The following is a 15579-nucleotide window of genomic DNA, read 5'->3' as shown; positions in this document are numbered from 1 at the left end:
CTGTATAATAAGAACTTTGAGAAATGAACCATATAAATCCTCATTTGATCCTGACTGCATGTCTATAAGGAATTCTCAAAACAGTCTCAATGACCCTGATGAACTTTGTAATGGCTAAGTGTGAAAGTGCGGAGCTAAGCTCGTTTGTCCAGCAGAATCTTTCCTAGTAAAATAACTCACCTCTGAGTTTGATACAAGGCTGATGATTGGTGAGAAAGAAGCAACTGCTGGACTTGATGATTACAGGCTTTCACATGGTGAATGGAAATTACCTTTTCGCATGTGAAATCTGCCACTGTAACACCTCCAATGTCAAATTACAGAGGAATTTCATGAATCCTTGTTTGTGTGTCTTTTGTTTTCTCATGGCCTCAGGATTAGGGGTAGGACTGGGGCTGGCAGTGACTGAGCAAACTCTATGGCGGTTCCCCCCTCTTTCTGGCTGGAATATCCAACAAGAGCCAAAGAGAAGTAGGTACCACAAAGAGCTTCACAGCAGCAAAAAGTCCAAAGTCTTACCAGCAAAAATGTCCAAGTCTGATGGTTGGGCATCTCCCATCCATTAAGGTGCAAAAGTACACATTCCATTCGAGGAAGAGCAGACTGATTTCATTTCAAGTAATCAGTAGTGCTATTACTGCTAATAGTAGCTGACATTTAAAGAGCACTTTCTCCTATTAAACTACACACAAAACATGCTCCAGGAGGGCAGGACTAGGTCTGCTTCCCTTACTGCATAGCCACAGCTGAGTCACACGTGCTGTATGCGGCAGGCTGTCAATAAATATTTGCTGAATGAACAAATAATCTCATTTGGTTTTCACAATAACCCTTGAAGGTTTGATACAATACTGTCATCCCCATTTTACAGATGAGAAAGCTGAGGCTCAGAGGTCACTATTCTGTACCCAAGGTCACATAACCAGCAAGTGTCAGAGCTTATCTTCTAAACCACATGCACCAGACATCAAAATCTATGGTTCAACCACAATGTCACATCACTAGTGCAGACCAGACATTAGGGCTTTTCCAGGACTGAGGTCATCTCTGAAAGGTGGACATACAAGAATATATCTCATTCAGAATGGATCTCACTCTGTTCCAGCCATCACTTGTTAAGATTTCTTTCATACTCTGGCAACAACTAAGGTGAAAAAAACTGACTTACCCACAAATCCTCCTTCACCAACCAGTTTCAGGGCAATTTTATCAGCCAGCACTGAAGAGTTACCATGAGCGATGTTGGCAAAGGGGCCAGCATGCACAAATACAGGTGTCCCCTGTGGAAGCAGAAGAACAAATTTTATAAAGCTATGACCCTGCAATCCCTCTGCTGGGCATTTACCTGGAGAAAAACGAGATCTGAAATGATACGTGCACCCCAATGTTCACTGTAGCACTGTTCACAGCCAAGACGCGGAAGCAACCTAAATGGCCATCAACAAAGGCACGCACGACGCATATGGTACATGTACATAATGGAATATCACTCAGCCATTAAAAAGAAAGAAATAATGCCATTTGTAGCAATGTGGATGGATCTTGAGATGATCAAACTGAGTGAAGTCAGACAGAGGAGAAATATACTATGAGATCCCTTATATGTGGAATCGAAAAAGAAAGGATGCAAATGAATTTATGTATAAAACACAAAGACCCACTGAAATGTTGTGAAGTAATTAGCCTCCAACTAATTAAAAAAAAAAAAAAAAGTAAAAAAAATAAAATAAAATAAAAAAAGGAAAATCTGTATCAGGTAAAAAAAAAAAAAAGAAAGATAAAACACAAAGAGACCCACAGACTTAAGAGAAGGAATTTATGGTTGCTGGGAGGAAGGATGTGGGGGAAGGGACAGTGAAGGAGTTTGGGATGGACATGTACACGCTGCTATATTTAAAACGGATAACCAACAAAGACCTACTGTATAGCACATGGAACTCTGCTCAACATTAGGCAGCAGTCTTGCCGGACGGGAGTTTAGGGGAGAATGGATAGGTGTATATGTATGGCTGAGTCCCTTTGCTGTTTACCTGAAACTATTTCAACATTGTTAATCAGCTACATCCCAATACAAAATAAAAAGTTAAAAAAAAATAAAGCTATGAGAACCAGTTATTTCCTATTGTAAATTTTAATAAGCCACTGTGTTAGCTGCCTCAGTGACCCTGATATAAACCTTATGTCATAGTATTCTGCATTTTACTCTTAAAAAGAATGGAATTAAACTCTGATGGCCTAAGAAGCTTGTTTAAATGTTTTTTTTCCCCATTAAGAAATCAACTAATTCAAGAAACATATAATCACAAAATCAGCACAATAAATGAATTGTGGGAATCATGGCAGGGCAAGTACATATTATTACTGGCCATTTTTATATTTACAGTGATAATCTTCAGATGTTTGAAAATTTTATCTTTCTCATTGTTTATCTTACCTATTAAAAATCTGGTAACTATTAAGACAATGAAAGAAAAATTTCACTCATAGTAAAATGTCAAAGTTGCTCGAAAGACAGAAGAAAAAAATAAGGGAACTCCCAAAAACTTTAGATTTTAATGATTTAAACAAAATTTGTCATGAGATGACATTACTTTTCTTTTACTTTCATTTCTATGCTTTTGTCAAACAGAAGAGACTGTAGTCCTATCTAAAAAGATTATACACATTCAGTAAAATGTTCAGGTTTTATTCGGAGCCAGCCAGGGCCACTGAGGTCTGTGTGTACGAAGCCTTGGCTCCACCTGTGAAAATACAGGCTGCCCTTCCACTGACATGGGGGGACGCAGGGAGCGATGCAGGGGGTGGGGCCATGGAAAGTTCCCATGAACCAGGATGGGCTGTGAGTGAACATGTTTCAAAGCCGAGAAAAATGAACAAAAGCAGGAAGAAAGGCAGTGAAGGAAAACTCATTGTGGAGAGTGAAAGTGTGAAATAATGCTGGGATCCGTGTTCATGGAAATGCAGACATGTATGTTTACTGTCCAGATCTCCATCTGCCTGTTCATTTATAGTTCTCACTTCTATGCAGAGAAACCTTTCAGTGCCCTGAAGGAAACACTGTTTAAGATCTTAATGTCTCCATCACCTCCTAGCCTTGGGCGTTCTAAGATGGAGCGCCCGTAGTACACGAGTGGAGCTAGGGAGGAAAATTTAAACAGACAGGGCCACAAGCGCCACCCCCGGGTAGGCAGTGGGCTTCACTCCTGTGTCCTGCAGATCTCACCCCGGCCACCTGTTTAAGAAGCAATGGGGGCCAGTCTCCAGGGTGACAGGTAACAGGGTGTGGCTGGATCAGCACTGTTCTTCCCATCTCTAAGGACTACATGGGCAGCGTTTGATTTTAATTAGATTAAAATTAAAGGCCACACAGCAGATTCATCACTAAAGCAGCATTAAGTATTTATTAGAGCCCTGGTTTTTGAATTCCCAGAATGTGATTTAAATAGATATAAAAATTCTTAGAACATCACTGTTGGACATTCAAGCACAGACTCACACACTCAACTTATGTGACACAGTATATTGAGTTAACACTTTGTCTAAGAAATTCTATCACTAACCCCAAGACATAAAAATATCTATCCTGAGTTCAATATTTTATTTTATATACACATCACTTAGCAAAGTAATAACAGGAACTATCTTGGTTTTTCCGATGACAGAGCTATGAATATTCTCCATAATGGACTTTTCAACCATTTCATAAGATTAACACTTCAACTGTTCCTTGCTGACCAGAGATCTAAAAGAGCATTCATTATCCACAAGAACTTTCTGCAGTGCTCAAAATATTCTCTATCTGCTCTGTCCAATATGATAACCACCAACCACATGTGGCTATAGAGCACTTAAAATGTAGCTGATAAAAATAAATAGATAGAAATGTAACTACTATGACTGCACAACAGAATTTTAAATTTAGACTAATTTAGACTGAAATAACCACGAGGGGCCCATAGGTACCATACTGGACAGAACTGCAGCAGGTGGGTATTTCCTGTCTACACTGCATGTGGTTAACCCACGGCTACACAAGTCGCTGAGATGTAAGACAGACATTCATTGAGTTTCTAAATTTCTACTCTGGTCAATCAGGACTTCATTAGCCAAGGCAGGAATCATATCAAGAATCTTTGTCTTTCTGGATGACCAACCAGTTATTCTGATGCTCCTCACAGGCTCAGACTGGCTGGAAATGCTCCCATGTAGAGATGCACAAGCAATCTACTTAATGTAACTCTGTCAACACTTTCTATGAAAAGAAAATCACTTACTTCTAGGGTCTGCATCAGATTTGGTTTTATCGCGTCTTTCATCAGAACAGTCAAAGCACCTGTCACCCCCTAAAGAAAAGGGAGGCAAAAAATACACTTATTTAGATTATCAACAAAAGATCATTCACATGATGGTGAATTCTCAGCCGCTTCTCACCAGCCTGCCTCGTGCATGGGCAACCCCACCGGCAGCCGTCAACTCTGAGCTATACATGACACAGAGCTCTCCCCTCACCTGAATGGATGCCAACCCTTCTAGGATGTGATGGGGAAGCAGGAGTCATTGCATTTTTTCTCAAGACCTTCCTTGACTGAAATAAGGGGCTTACCATTCCTTTCAATTCACCTAGGTTTTTTCTGGCAATTATGCACGTTATTTTTCATCCCCAGAGATTACACTATTGCCCTGAGAAACAAGATGAAGAGTGAAAACAAGGCTGGTTACAGAAAGGGAACGTAGAGAGAAGGGGGTGTGCCTAAAGGCACCCACGCTGGTTTCTGTTCTCTCTCGCATCTCATCCCACAGATGCAGAAGGTACTCAGGACACTGGAAAAGCGTCTTGTTTTCTGTCTCTCACTCTACATCTGCCTAGAATGAAGCTGAAGCCACTTGTGGCTGTGGTTGCTTCCTTTCATTCCTATGAAGCTTGAACTAGGCTCTCTTTTGCATTCCTATTTGCAGCTCCCTATTGCATTCCTGGAAAAGAACAGGACAAGGAAGAGACAGAACAGGGATGAAGTCTGAGAACTACTGGGGAAAGTGTACTAAAGCAGGCCACGAAGGGAATTAAAAAAAATATTGTTCTATTTATTTGTTTGGCTGGGCTGGGTCGTACTTGTAGCATGTAGGATCTAGTTCCTTGACCAGGGACCAAACCCAGACCCCCTGCATTGAGAGTGTGATGTCTTGGCCCCTGGACCACCAGGGAAGTCCTGGGAAAGAATTAAAAAAAAAATTCCTTTCCACCTTTTCTAAAGACCCTGGGGAATGATCGTTCAACAAACTAGTCAAGTTATTGGAAGGCCATATCATGAGCACATGCATGTGAAAGTAGCCTTGAAAAAATGAAGGTGGCCTGCAACAAATCCTAACAGATCAGGCTGTGGAATCTAAGGATTTGTTTATTACTTTCTCTCTACCTCTATCACCAACAATATTCAATGTTTCTCTTATATAATCAATTTCTATTTTTATACTTTTATAATACGGAATCATTGAAATGTCTTTAAAAATCAAATTTACTTTCTACTTTACTGGACAAAATAAATGTCACAAGAACTGTAACTTACCTATTACAGGTATATGAAGAAATTAGGTACATTTCGCAAGCAAGAAACACCAAAGAGTCAACTCTGAGTTTTTTTGTTCCAGATCCAAGAGTTTCATCACAAACCAAAACAAATTAAGTTTAGGGAAATATTTGTGGATTAAGCCCTTTCAAATTACTCCTGACATATTACTGATACCTAACATTAAGAGGATGCTTTATATTTATAAATAAATATTTATTTATTTATATTTATAAAAATATTTATAAAAATTTTTATAAATATTTATAAAAATAAATATTTATAAATAAATATTTATAAAATAATTATATTTATAAAAATACCATATATTTGTAAAAACTATATATTTATAAAAATATATTTATTTATATTTATAAAATATTAAAAATTTTATAAAAAACTATAATATACTATTCTAGAGAGAAATGTTGAGATTTGACAATTTTTAAAAAGCAATACCTTTACAGCAACTGCATTTGGATTTTCTCTTTAAGCTTTATACCAAGCATTCCATGAGTGGCCGATATAAATATATCTATTTAACCTACTTTACAAGACTTATGAGTCAGTCAGATTCACCTCTTGAGAAAGAAGCCAAAAGGTAATCAAGGCATTTTGGCAAAGGTTTAAAATTACGCGCCAAGCCCTTGGAATTAATAAGATAGCTTCTCATCAGTGTTGATTTAAGATTCCATTATGGTGCATGACTAAATACATGGGAAAGTAAGCTTAAATTTAGAGCGACAGCTGTCTATGTTGTACCAAGTGTTGTGTGCTTATAAACTCGGACAAGCAGATGAAATTGCTACATCGCTGATGGGGGCGGGGCGGTGAACAGCAAAGGTGGCTACTAAAGGGAAGAGGAAAAAAAGATTAGCGTGCAAATTACAATCAGCATTAGGCAAGGTGGTGGTGTGCCAGCCTACTATGAATGTTTTGTAAGAAAGCATCTTTGCATGCAAAAGAAAGCTACATAAGTAAGAATGGTTTGGGGGAGATCTGTTTTTAAATAAGCCGAAACCCAAGTCTAAGGTACAAAATTAAACATGCCAGCATGCCCAGGGAGCAAGCTGGAGTAAAAAATCTGCCTCTTTAACTTAATCTTCCCTTTCATGAAGGTGGAGTTGCTTCTTATTCCTTGGAATGGTGATTTGCCCTTAATTTAAAGCAGGCAAAGATTACCTGTAAAAAAAAAAAAAAAGCCACAGGCTTCCACTCCAGGCAGAGCAGAAATCAGGATTGGAAGGAATCATGAAAAGCACATGAAATAGATTTCAGGTACTCTGATTGCAGCCAGGAATAATAAGCACGTTACAAATGCCCGTGAGCACCACATTAAATTGTAGGACAATCGGGACCTTTAGCAGGAAAAGGTGTGAACAGAAATTCCTATTATACCCAGTGACATGAAGAAGACTCTCATTCTCCTGATTACATGTGGCTCCTGGTGGCTCGGAGGGTCATGAATTTGCCTGCAATTTGGGAGACCCGGGTTCGGTCCCTGGGTCGGGAAGGTCAGGAACCTTGAGCTCTCTGGAGCTTCTGGGATGGACATACCAAGTCGTCTGCTGTCACGGGCTGTCCATTTCTGTCACTGGCCACCACCATTCTTCCTAGCCGCTCCTTCATGTCCGATAGGCCGTCGGTCAGAGCCAGCACTGCCATGATTTCACTGGCCACTGCGATGTCAAACTGCGCCTGAAACAAAAGTTGAGGTCCTGGTCAGCGGACTGTTCCATGAAGCGCTGCATTGCAGCACTCAGGTCTTGCAGGCCTAGGGTTCAATTCTCAATGGGCCGTTCTCAGATGCATAAGTTTCTAGCAACTGCACAGTCCTGGGCTCCGTGCTCTTTCTTTATTTGCTCTGCTGAGCAGAACAGGGCATGGCCAGGCCCTTCCGTAACACCAGCTCGCGGCACTACGAGATGTACTTTTGTAGCATGTCTCAGACTTGTAATTGTTAATGTGATGGTCTGATGGATGCAGATCTCCACCGCTGAGCCACAAAGGCAGGGGCCATTTGGGGAGGGTTTGCTCCTGAGGCCCCAGCTTGGGGGACTGAGTGTCAAATGAAGCAGGATTCAATACGTGTTGGCAAAATAAAGGAAGAGTTGGCAGACTACCCTGTCACTTCTGTGGGTCGAGGGGGCTGCATGTGTTTGCCCCGATAAGAGATGAGCAGCGAACTGTGAAAGAAGGTGGTTTGAAGCCAGTTTTGCAGACTTAGAGCTTGGCACAGCACTGAGACCCCCAACTTATGTTCTCCATGCCCACTCCCCAGTCATGAGGTGACGTGGAGCCCATGCTGAGCTGTCCACCTCAGATGGTGAACCGTTCAGCCACAAGTGTGGAGAGTGGCTACCTTCTGAAAAATGCCCCTGGGCCTTCCTATTCCCTAGCCTGGCTCTGAGTCCACCCTGGACACGACCCAACAAGAACACAGGAACGATCGCCCACCTTCCTCCTCTTAATCCAGCCACTGGACAAAACCACTTCTTTACCCTCCGTCCCCAGGGGCGTGGGAGCCAGACAGGTTCAGTCTTACATAGAAAATGGCTGTGCCCTGGCGGGATCACCTCAGGAAATATTTTATTGTCCATTTCCGGCACCAACAGAAGAGGAAATGAAGGAAAGAGGGAGCTTTCTGGCTACTTCCTGGTTGAGATTTCAGTAGTCACTGATTTAGCAAAAACATATTACCTGAGAGTCAAATGCATCTATACTCAATTATTACATTCTCAATATAAGCCATTCCAAACATAAGTGGTTTTTCATTGTATGAAATTTAAGATTTTCTATACCTCCATTCTATTAAAAACAGTGCATATGAAAAAAGACTAAAAATAATGGCTTTCTGTACAAAAACCAAGCTTCAAAATGTTTTTAAAATATGAACTCTGTAAGTAATAAGTGGACTATATAACACTCCTATAGGTTCTTCATTTGTAATCATTACAATTTCAGAATTTTGTATCTCAAGCACTATCAAAAATGAAGCAAGGATCAATATAAGAATAGTTACTCATTTTATGCCTGAATAGCATAGCTATTAGAAGGCTACTTGTTTCTGTTTTGCAAATAAAATACTTCCAAATCACATTAAGCTATAAATGAGACATCCTTATCGAGTATCACATGTTTACACAAAAGACAAAAAGCCATGTTGGCAAGGATGTGAATTGACATAGCTTTCCTGGAATGTGATGGGGAAATGCACACCAACATTTAAATCTGTATCCTCTGATTCTGCAGTTATGGATCTGGGAATTTGTCATAAGGATATTATCAGGCAGGATTACACAAAAATATGTATATGTTGTTGTTGTTCGGTCACTAAGTCACATCTGACTCTTTGTGACCCCATGGATTGCAGCCCAGCAGGCTTCCCATCCCTCACTGTCTCCTGGAGTTTGCTCAGATTCAGGTCCATTGACTCAGTGATGCTATCTAAACATCTCAACCTCTGCCGCCCTCTTCTCTAGCCAAAATCAAGGTCTTTCCCAATGAGTCAACTCTTCACATCAGGTGGCCAAAGTATTGGAGCACCAGCTTCAGAATCATTCCTTCCAGGGAATACCCTCAGTACTTACTAACAGTAGATCTGATCTTAATTTAAGAAGTGTATTAAGTACAATACACAAAGTAACCTACAAAACAAGGGGCTGTCACACAGCATCCTCAGGATCCTGGCCTTAATGATATCATGTTGTACAAGAGATGACACGACAGTAGTAGATATAACGGTCATCTTAATTAAATTCACCCATTCCTGTCCATTTTAGTTAACTGATTCCTAAGATGTCAATGTTCACTCTTGCCATCTCCTGCTTGACCACTTTCAGTTTACCTTGATTCATGGACCTAACATTCCAGGCTCCTATAGAGTATTGTTCTTTACAACACCAGGCTTTACTTTCACCACCAGACACAACTGAGAGCTGTTTTCACTTTGGCCCAGCCACTTCATTTTTTCGGGAGCTATTCATAATTGCCCTCTGCTCTTCTCTAGTAGCATACTGGACACCTTTCGACCTGTGGGGCTCATCTTCCAGTGTCATATCTCTCTGCTTTTTGCGTACTGTTTATGGGGTTCTCATGGCAAGAATATTGGAGTGGTTTGCCATTCCCCTCTCCAAGGGACCACGTTTTATCAGAACTCTTCACTATGACCTATCCATCTTGGGTGGCCCTGCATGGTATGGCTCACAGTTTCATTGTTACACAAGGCCCTTCACCACGATCCATGAAGGGGTTATGTATTTTATGTTGGGATAAAATAAATAAGCTGTAATGTACATGTATGTTACAGTTTATTTATTTTAGCCCAACACCCTAAGTTACATTAACAGTGAACTGATTGAATCCAGTTATGGTACATCTATAAAATGTGACGCTATATAGCCATTAAAAAATGATGATCTAGATCTACTTATATTGACATAAAAAAATGTTTTAAGGTTAAAATAGTTTTAAGGTTAAAAAAATCAGTTAAAGTTCTTAAATATAATCCTTTATAATTTAAAAATATGTGTGCATAAAGCAATACAGAATACAACCTTGGACAAGTTACTTAATGCAATATGCCAACTTTTCTCATTTGCAAACTAGACTTACAAACTGAATGTGCTCATGTATGTAATGGGCCTACCAATACAAGGCACCAAGTGAGCATCAGATCACAGCCGTTGTTTATCCTGCATCTCTCTAGTGCCAAGATACAGTACAAAAATAAGCACAGAAAATGTGCAACTTAACAATGCAAAAGTCATGAATCTAAAGCTATCTTAAGGTATAAAGTTTACTACAAAAAATAATAATTTAGAGGCCTGCTGTGCCTGGATGAAAAATCATGGAATGAATTTATATTCCCTAAGCACCGTTGCGTCACACCAGAGTCCTATTAAAATGAGGATGAGCATTGTAATTTATCTTCCACATTTTCTGGGTTTGGATAATAGGACATTATTCTTAACAACTTCTCAGGCTATTAAGCCAAATAACTGGGTGTTTGTTCTTTGGTTTATGAAACATGAGAAATATGTCTGAGACTTTCATTTTTCAGTTGTTATGCAACTAACTGGGGAGGCTGACAATAAAAGATGTTAGAAAGTATATTCAAGGGACACCCTGAATGGCTCCTAGCAGAAATACAACTAAAATCACACAGGAAAAGGATGGTAAGATAATATTCAAGAGCTTCCTCCTCCTGATTCTTTCCCAGTCTTGCTGAGGGACTGGAAATAGCACCTTAACATGTGGGGGGACCCACTGGCCCCTGCAGGTGCAGGAATGAGAAGAGGAATGCAGAGAACCAGCTCCCAGGCAGGGAAAATGCAAGAGCAGAGCCGTCCCTAGAGAGAGCGCTACCTTACCTGCCGGGAACAGCCCTTCTCTGTGTTCGCCTGTCCAATGGTTATCTTCCGCAGAAATCGGTCATTGGTATCCACAACTGAAAGAGAAGAGAACAGAGGATCAACAAGTAGGACTGGCTGTCCAGTGTGTATCTGGAGTGGTTCTGGATGTTGGGGAGGCAGTGGAGAGCAAGAAACATGGTTTGACTTCTTGAGCAGATGATCCCCTGGAAGGACACAGCAAGGGGTCAAAGAAACTAGCGATCACCCAGCTTAAGGAAATAAAGGAGGGGATATGAGAGCCTGTGTTGGGCGGGGGTCAGGGGTGGCATGCCATTTTTACCAGGCAGTAAGGAAAAGCATTTCTGAAGCAGTGTCCTTTTTTTTTCCACAATGAAGCATGAGGCCCAAGAAGTAGACAATTAAGTCCCTCTAAAGGTAAACTCCTGAAGGATTTAAGTCCTGGGTGTTCACTGGAAGGACTGACGCTGAAGCTGAAACTCCAATACTTTGGCCACCTCATGTGAAGAGTTGACTCATTGGAAAAGACCCTGATGCTGGGAGGGATTGGGGGCAGGAGGAGAAGGGGACGACAGAGGATAAGATGGCTGGATGACATCACCGACTCGATGGGCATGAGTTTGAGTAAACTCCGGGAGTTTGTGATGGACAGGGAGGCCTGGCGTGCTGTGATTCATGGGGTTGCAAAGAGTCGGACACGACTGAGCGACGGAACTGAACTGATCCGAACTGAAAAGGTAAACACTACATGACCATATGACCTACCACTTCCAACAGAACTGGAAGCAGGTATTGCATACCCATGATCATAGCAGCATTTATTCACAACAGCCAAGAAGTGTCCACTGACAGATGAATGAATGAACCAATTTTATCCATTAAACCATTTGATCCAGTTTTATCCATTCATACCATGAGGTACAGATGCATATAGATGGATAATGGAAAGCTACAGTCATAAAATGAGTGAACATTTGATACATCATGCTACCACATGGATGAACGTGGAAAATATCATGCAAAATGAAATAAACCAGATACAGTATGATTCCACTTGTATGGGGCTCTTAGAACAGGCAAATTATTTATAGAGACAGAACAGAATGGTGATGAACAGGGGCTGAGGGGAGGTGGGGAGTTATTATTTAGGAAATGAATTTTTGTTGAGGATGATAAAAAGATTTTGGGTATAGTTAGTGTTGATGGTATAGCTATATATTGTACACTTAATGCCATGAATACCACACTTATGAGTAGTTAAAATGATAATGTTATATTTTACCACCAGAAAAAAAAAAAACCTCCAAAATAAATAAAGTAGAATTTAGGGGGAGAAGTCAATGATGGTGAGAGTAGGTATCAATTCTCTTTACACTTTTCACTGGCTTGTCTGAATGGCACTGATTCACACTTTGTTTTGTGAAAACCAAATGTGCAATGCCAGGAATCAAAGACAGAAGGACACAGACTTCACTAATAATTCATATGGCATCAAAAAGCAGGCGGTCCACACTGACAACTTAGATCCAACTTAGTAAATGTTTAATACGGTGCTGACAAAAATGGTGATGGGAATCGCATATCTGGGGACTAATATCATCTGTGGGATAAACAGTGTGAACGTTTTCTTTCATACACAAAGCATGAGCAGACCTGCTCACCTTGTCTGCCTCCCCTGTTCCCTGACTTGTTACATGTCGGCTCTTTCTCTGTATACAATCCTCCTCTCTCTCACACATTCACACATATACACTCATTACCACACACCCATACGGACATCCAAGCAACACTCATCAAGCACAAGGAAATATCTATGACTTTAAGGCACAGAGTCCTATACCAAGAAAGGAATGCCTCTCCATATTGCCACTAGCTAGTACTTATTCCCAAGGCCAATGGTGCAGAATCATATAAAGTAAAAGGATTTCTTACTCTCATGCAAAGCATACACAACGTGATCTTTTTTTATTGGAAATTCAGCTGGATTTATTTAGCAAAGAGAACACAAATAAGCCAAGAAAAGAAAAGAAAAAGGAAAAAAAACAAGTTAACAAGATCAGCTATAATCAGTGGGACTCAGAAACCCCCGTGTGTTTGGCACGGCCCTAGCAGAGCAGGGCGTCTCACGGTCCATCAAGCTTTTGATGTCCGTGGAAAGACACCAGCGAAATGACAGTGATACCTAAGACAAGAAATGTGAAGATTAAATTCTGATACATAAGAAAGATGCACACTAGAAAGTAATGCTTTGGTGTTTAGTCACTAAGTCAAGTCGTGTCTGACTCTTTTTGTGAACCCATGGACTGTAGCCCACCAGGCTCCTCTGTCCATGGGATTTCCCAGACAAGAATACTGGAGTGGGTTGCCATTTCCTTCTTCAAGGGGTCTTCCCAAACTAGGGATTGAACCCGTATCTCCTGCTTGGCAGGTGCGTTCTTTACCACTGAGCCATCTGGAAAGCAGAAAGTAACACTAGTAACACAGAAATCCTTGACTCTGAGCGATAGAGCTAAAGATAGAGTGAGAAACACATTTATTCATTTCAGGGATTTTTACTTAGGGTCAGTTTTGTGGCAGATCCTGTGCCAGCTGTTGAGAGATACAAAGACCAACAAGACACCATTCTCTGATGGAAGGCACTTCCTGGCCAAGGGGAGAGACGGAGAGTGCAGGGAGGTGTGGAGAAGGTGAAGAGCTCCTGCGGAGAGGAGAGATCTGTCTTTTCACTCTTTGCCCTAGAGAGTCCCTTGAGGACTACACTGCTGTGTCCTGAGGCTCACTAACAACCAGCTATGGTTCAGGCACTGGGTGGTACAAGGCAGGACATCAGGGGCAGGCCCATTATTTTGGATTCAGCAGGAGAACGGTACTGATTCCCTGCAAAGCTGCAGGGCAGTGCTGGGAACCAGTAATTGGATGTCAGTTCCCTGGAGACTGAGGCTTTGGGTCCTTTGTCTAACAGCCCTTGAGCCCCTGGAGGACCCAATGCTCAGAAAGGCAGGGGCCCACATCCCTTGAGGAACAATAAAATGACCCAATGTCCACTGTCTCTTCTGCTTATATCATGTGTTTCTTTAACAGCCTATCAGCTCCCAGTTCCTCCCTGTCACCAGGCATTATGAGGCCTTCAAGCTTCTGATACGAAGCATAGGATAAAACCACCAACAGTTGGATTTCTCATATAGGATGAAAGGAAAGAAGTGATCACTAAATGTGCAACATCCATATGGTGTGAGAGGAGGTTTTTAGCCCCACGTGGTCCTTGAATGTCTCCTTTCTAGTTATCAAATTATAAAACATCTAATCTCATCATAAAGGTTAAGTCCAACTATTAAGTGACCTCAATCTATGTGATGGAAGAGTCCTTTTTCTTATATCAATTCATGGGAGGAAGAGCCAAATTAGCTGTCAAATGTCATTCCGAATTCCTTGGACCCAGGCGGCGATGACGTTTTTGTCACTTTGGTGCCCTAAACAATAATGCAATTCTAACATTTATCGGGACTAATTTTTTAAGGTCATTTCCATGAAAAATGATTCACAATCACGGTACATGTCAGTCTTTTTATACTTCTCAGGGAGAAAGAACAAGGACACAGCCCCATTTCTGATGGCTGCCTCTGCTGGAGCCACAATGCAGATGTGGAAGACTGCCCCTTGTATAAGATTTCTTTTTAGCATATCCCCATGCTAGGTTTCAAATACACTGATTTCCACCTGCATAATTTTTCATTTATAAGTACACCTCCAATATGTTTTAAGGAATAAAACGAATTCACAAATATCTCGAAAAAGTTGACTATGCCTTTTGAATACAATGGTGTTGGAATAATTAATCCTTCCAGTAGATTCCCAATAAAATGCTAAACATATTCACACCAGGAATTAAAAATGATGATGGTGGGACTTCCCTGGCAGTCCAGTGGTTAAGGCTGTGTGATTCCACTGCAGGGATTGCGGGTTCAATCCCTAGCTGGGGAACTAAGATCCCATATGCCCCACGGTGCAGTCAAAAAGATAAATAAAATAAAAATGATGTTGGTCTGTTCAATAATAAACATATGATTAAGTAGGTTGTAGTTCATTCACAGAAGACTTCTGGAACCATTTAAAATGACCATAACAGTCACTAACAAAACGGAACATGATATAAAAGATATCTTATTATGATATAAATGAAACTAGTAGGATACAAATTTTTATAGCTCTAATTATACACAAAACATAGGTGCACAGAAAAACTATGAATGGTAGTTTTATTAGCACAGTAAAACGTTCCTGATTTTTTTTAGACAGTACTAAAATCTGTATAATGTTACTACTTTGATAATTTAAAAAAACATTTAGAACTTTCTTAAGAGATTGTACTCTCTGTTAGGAGTCTGGGAGACACAGACACACAGAAAAAGTACCTCCTACGACTATCACCATAATGACCATCTGGATGGTGCTTCAGGGTTTGGAAAGTATTCTCATGTCCCACTAGAGATGCCCAAGGGAAAGGCTGCTATTAGGACTCATTTACAGACAAGGAAAGCGAGTAACTCACTTGTCCAGAGTTACACGGCTCATAAATGACAGAGGCAAGACGGGTTCTCTGGTCCTAACTTTTTCATCTCACTAAATTTGTAGTGAACAGGTTG

At 40.7% G+C, this 15579-nt stretch overlaps 1 protein-coding gene across 6 annotated transcripts in view; it reads right to left on the bottom strand.

The window, feature by feature from the left end:
- MTHFD1L (methylenetetrahydrofolate dehydrogenase (NADP+ dependent) 1 like) overlaps window positions 1-15579 on the bottom strand; it is a 174077-nt gene that overhangs the window by 99927 nt on the left and 58571 nt on the right. For 5 of the 6 annotated variants that reach the window (XM_043888033.1, XM_043888036.1, XM_043888034.1 and 2 more), the window contains 4 exons: window positions 10937-11013; window positions 7122-7262; window positions 4275-4343; window positions 1169-1280 (listed from right to left, as the gene is read on the bottom strand). In XM_043888033.1, the coding sequence (XP_043743968.1) occupies window positions 1169-1280; window positions 4275-4343; window positions 7122-7262; window positions 10937-11013 (399 nt within the window). Of the gene's footprint in view, window positions 1-1168; window positions 1281-4274; window positions 4344-7121; window positions 7263-10936; window positions 11014-15579 lie in introns of those variants that run through there. The other variant, XR_006337942.1, reaches the window with a different exon arrangement.

This window comes from Cervus elaphus, chromosome 26 (assembly GCF_910594005.1).
Source record: "Cervus elaphus chromosome 26, mCerEla1.1, whole genome shotgun sequence".
In the NCBI taxonomy this organism is placed as follows: Eukaryota; Metazoa; Chordata; class Mammalia; order Artiodactyla; family Cervidae; genus Cervus; species Cervus elaphus.
This window is presented reverse-complemented; position numbering and strand designations above follow the sequence as displayed.